The sequence below is a fragment of the Triticum urartu genome, chromosome 2A (genome assembly GCF_056163025.1).
Source record: "Triticum urartu cultivar PI428250 chromosome 2A, HENAU_Tu73, whole genome shotgun sequence".
In the NCBI taxonomy this organism is placed as follows: domain Eukaryota; kingdom Viridiplantae; phylum Streptophyta; class Magnoliopsida; order Poales; family Poaceae; genus Triticum; species Triticum urartu.
Genome location: NC_141874.1, coordinates 14097662 through 14102156, shown reverse-complemented (window position 1 = coordinate 14102156; position 4495 = coordinate 14097662). Strand labels below are relative to the sequence as shown.

The window sequence follows — 4495 nt, the reverse complement described above, 5'->3', positions numbered from 1 at the left end:
AACAAATCAAATATGCAAACTGCTCTCTTTGAGATATTCTCGGCGAAATTCTTGTGAACAGAGTACCTCGGGGTGAAAGTGGACAGATCTAGCTAGCCCTTTTCTGAAACTTTAGCATAGGGTGATAGCCCATTTCACTTTTACTCCTGCATGTGTTTTGAGTTTAGTTTGACCCTGGTTATTAGAAATTTAGGATTCGTTTGTTGTTGCTCCTCTATCAAATCAAACACACAAGTCTGCAAAAATCTTGTGTTCTTCAACCCTCTGCCGTGTATTGACTTTGATTTGATCGTATTGATTAGAAATGTAGGATTCCCGCGCTCTCCTTCTTCTAGCGAATCAAACACATAAATCTCCGATTTTCTTGTATTTTTGGATCCTATGTTGCGTACATTTGTTCTTAGAATTTATCTTAGAATTTTCTATTTCCTTGCGATTTTCAGTTTGCTGCAAATCAAATGGACGAACAATGGAGAGATTTTTTTTATATATAATCCCTGAAAAGGATGGGGTGCTACTATCATCATAGCGATAACGGAACAAGTTTTTTATTTGAGATGTTTTCAGGGAAATTCTTTTGAGCAGAGTACCCTCAGGCATGCTCTGCTCCCAACCAGACTAAGAACAGGTGTGCACTGAATGTACAGACGAGCTTCACTCTACACTGAATATTAACAAGCCCATTTGCATACGCCGGATAATCATCACGCCGGATGATGATCCATCGTCGTCTATGCATCACGGGAGGTGGCGGTGGAGGGTGTCGGGCGACATGGAGATCATCTGGAGGAGGCTGGAGGTGGAGAAGGTCTCCTCGAGGGAGATCTCGATCTTGCTGCTGCTCCCCATGTTGTCCCTGACGAGGTGCATCAGCTCCCGCGCCACCGCCACCATCCCGACCCCGCTCTCGGCGCTCAGCAGGCACCGCACCGCCAGCTCCAGCACCTTGCGCACCTCCTCCGCCGCCGCCGGCAGCTGCCCCTGGCTCTTCTTCCCCGACGACGACGCCAGGAGCAGCGTCGGGTCGATCACCTCGTGGAGCCTGCCCTCCCTCACCTTGGGCGCCACCGAGTCGAAGGGGTTCTGGTGCCGCAGCCCCGTGAGCAGCTCGATGAGCAGCAGCCCGAAGTTGCACACCACGTCCTGCTCCTGCGCCCCGGCCGTTGACGACGACGACGAGCCGTAGTAGTGGTGGTGGTAGCTGGTGGCCGCCGGGGTGGAGGAGACGAGCTTGTGGCCGGCGATCTTGGCGCTGAGGTCGGCGTCGAGGAAGACGTCGCTGGAGCGGAGGTCGTGGAGGAAGGTCGGGGCCGTCTCGTGCGCCTGCAGGTACGCCAGCGCGCTGGCCAGCTCGATGGCGATGTTGACGCGGTGGTACCAGCCGAGCGTGGCGCGGCTGCCGCCGACCGTCCGCCGCAGGTGGTCCTCCAGCGTGCCGCCCGCGAAGTGCTCGTGCACCAGAAGCAGCGCGCGCGCGCCGGGGTCCTCCGGGAGGCAGAAGCCGACGACGCGGGCGATGTTCCGGTGGGAGATCTCGGGCAGGAGCGAGACCGCGTCGAGGGCCACCCGAAGCTTGTCCTGCGTCTCGTACCCGATCCTCTGCGCGGCCACCACGCTGCCGTCGTCGAGCACCCCGGCGTGGACCGCGCCCTCGGCGTCGACGGGCTTCTCGCCGCCGTCCTCGAACCGCCTCGTCGCCGCGTCCAGCTGCTCGTACGTGAACTGCCTCGCGTTGCACACGCCCCCGAGGATCTTGGGGATGCACGCCGGGTCCAGATCCCACCGCTGGTTCTCGTCGCCGGAAGGCTGGCGGAGGAACAGCCAGAAGGAGACCGCTGCCGCGAGGAAGAACACCGATACGAAGAAGCCGGCGAGCGCCACCGCCTTCTTGGAGCAGAACCTTCCCTGGCAACAAGCAGTGCCGTCGCCATCGCCGCACTCGAGCCGCTTGGAGCAGCCGGTGCCGTGCGCGAAGCCGTCGCCGACGAGTCCAGACGTGCATGCGCACCGCACGCCGCCGCGCACCGTCGTGGAGTTGACGAGCCTGGCGCCGTCGGCGCACGCCGCGAGCGCGCTGCCCCTCGGCACGGCCCACTCCACCTCGATCGCTCTCGTCACGCCCGCCGTCGCCGACGAGCGGTTCTTGACCCAGCTGGAGAATCCCCGGCACCCGAAGCCGGCGAACACGCCGAGCCCGTCCCCGGGCTTCCACACGCTGCCGTCGGAGAGCGGGTAGCAGCACCCGGCGGCCGCGGGCTTCTTCCCGGCGCAGGCCGGCGCGGCGACGTCGTCGCAGCCGGCGCGGCAGAGCGAGGAGTCCTCGCAGGCGTAGAGGCGGAGCACGTTGGCCGGCGCGACGGCGAGGAAGGACGCGGCGGCGTCGAGCGCGGCCGCTGGGGAGGACGGGCGCGAGAACGCGGCGTACCCTGGGTCGCACGGCGGGGCCGCGGGCGCGGCGTAGTCGAGCAGGACGGACGAGCCCGAGGGGAGGAACTCCAGGACGCGGAAGGCCGCAGCGCCGAGGGTGAGGGTGAGCGTGGCATTGTGGCCACCGCCGCCGTCGCAGGAGAGGTGGAAGAGGGACGAGGAGTTGCCATCGGCGTCCGCGCAGGCGGCGGAGGAGTTGAGGTGGAAGGGGAACGGGAGGAGGAGGTCGCCGCAGCTTTCGGCCCCGCCACTGCAACTGCTGCCGGCTGGCACAGCGCCGGAGACGATGAGGAGGAGCGGGAGGAGGAGGTACAGGGAGGGTGGCGGCGGAGGAGACATGGGCGGTGGCATGCGGCAGCGGTGGACATGGATGGCGCTATGGTGGTGAATTGCTTTGCTACTAGTAGGGGTAGCATCGGTGATGACGAGAGAAGATTGGGCTTGGGAATGGTGAGCTAGTAGATGGTAGATGGTACGAGTACGTGGGTTGGCGCGCGAAGTTGAGCAGTTTAGTGAGGCAGCTGCATATGTTGGTGTGAAGTTTGCATGGTTCTTCGTTTCTTTTGATTATCAGCTCACGTGCGGGTTGATTATGTGTCCCCCAGATCGACGATGTGTAGCCATAGTTTTAAATAGCGCGCTAAGCATCTTAGCAGCGGACCTCTTCCAAATGCTATAGCGTGCTATAGCGGAGCTATAGCGCGCTATTTAAAATGTTTGTTCATTTGTTTGGATCAAAATCTCTTAGCGCAAGACATTTTGTAAACGCTATAGCATGCTATAGCGGAGCTATAGCGGGCTATTTAAAACAGTGTGTAGCCCGAGGTATATATTCATGTCAATCAATGTACTACTATTTTTTGTTGCAAAATGGTGCTAAGTGGCAAGTTCTATAGCTCATCATTAGGGATAAACAAGTGAAGGGAACATAGCGATGTCATAGTTGTTTTGGTTGTGTAATTTGTATCCAAATGATAAGTACCTGATGTGTGGTATTTAGGATTTCAGCCCGAACGACTCTTGTGCCATCCATTACAATCTCGGATCTTAAAGCAGCCACGCCAGATTTTTTATCTGTTCGGTGTAAAGAAACATTGCCGTCCTCCATCCCCTCGCTTCTTTGTCTTATCTCCCTTCCGCCCCACTCCTCCCCCCATTCCTCCCCCGATCCCCCCTCCCCCTCCCCTTCCATTTCTCTGGCGACTGTGGTGACAGTCATTCCCAGCGGTGGCGCTATGGCGCGGCGTGGAGGCGCAATGGTGGGGCGCAGAGGCGGATCTAGGTCGCAACCACATCGACGACGACGGACGAGACGGAACTGCACGCGTGGTGATGCCATTTTTCCGGCGGGCAGGAGTTGTCGGAGAGAGGGATGGGAGGCGGAGGCGCTGCCCGAGTAGAGGGATGGGAGGCGGAGGTGCAGACCAGCACAGGCCTCCGCCATGTCATAATTTTTCAAAGTTGTATCCTTACTGGCACAACTTCTGCTTTTGTAAACTATGGGCAGGCATAGCAATGTGCCATAGTGGGGGAGTAGTTTTTAGTTTGCATGGGAGAAGGGAAAAAACATGTATGTGTATTTTGCTACAATTGTATAAGGGAAAAAAATGTACATGTACATGGTAGATGGTAGATGGCAAATTTCTTATACAAACATGATAATTCTAATTAAAATACCATGGCAAATTTCAACATACATTTGCCATGGCATTTTTTGGTCATACCTAGTGCTATTTTTTACATACATGGCAAATTTCTTATTTGAAAGCATGCAGATTTTCAATAAAATACCATGACATTTTTTAAAATATAAATGCCACAGCATTTTCTATCTTACAGTGCAACAGGAAAACACACTGCAATACCTGGGTTTCTGTTTGTATGCAACCACCAATTTGCTTAACTCCCCATCAAACAATTTTTTCTTGCCACCTACCATGGTTTTTGTAGGGCACGGCAAGTAGTTTTTTTAGTGCAATATGTTTAAAGTATGGGTAATCTAAGAAACTAGTGTGTGCATCAATCATGTCACTATTATAGTTAAAATCAGAAAAGATTGTAGCATGGC

The 4495-nt window shown here is 55.9% G+C and overlaps 1 protein-coding gene across 1 annotated transcript; it reads right to left on the bottom strand.

Moving 5' to 3' along the window:
- Nucleotides 1–503: 503 nt before the first annotated feature.
- On the bottom strand, nucleotides 504–2907 carry LOC125540543 (Protein kinase superfamily protein). The gene has a single exon (XM_048704161.2). It carries the CDS (start codon nucleotides 2776–2778, stop codon nucleotides 739–741), a length of 2040 nt encoding a protein of 679 aa, XP_048560118.2. The 5' UTR covers nucleotides 2779–2907; the 3' UTR covers nucleotides 504–738.
- Nucleotides 2908–4495: the final 1588 nt, after the last annotated feature.

Coding starts and splice junctions, on each gene's coding strand:
- LOC125540543 (XM_048704161.2), bottom strand. CDS start 2,778: ATGCCACCGCCCATGTCTCCTCCGCCGCCACCCTCCCTGTACCTCCTC.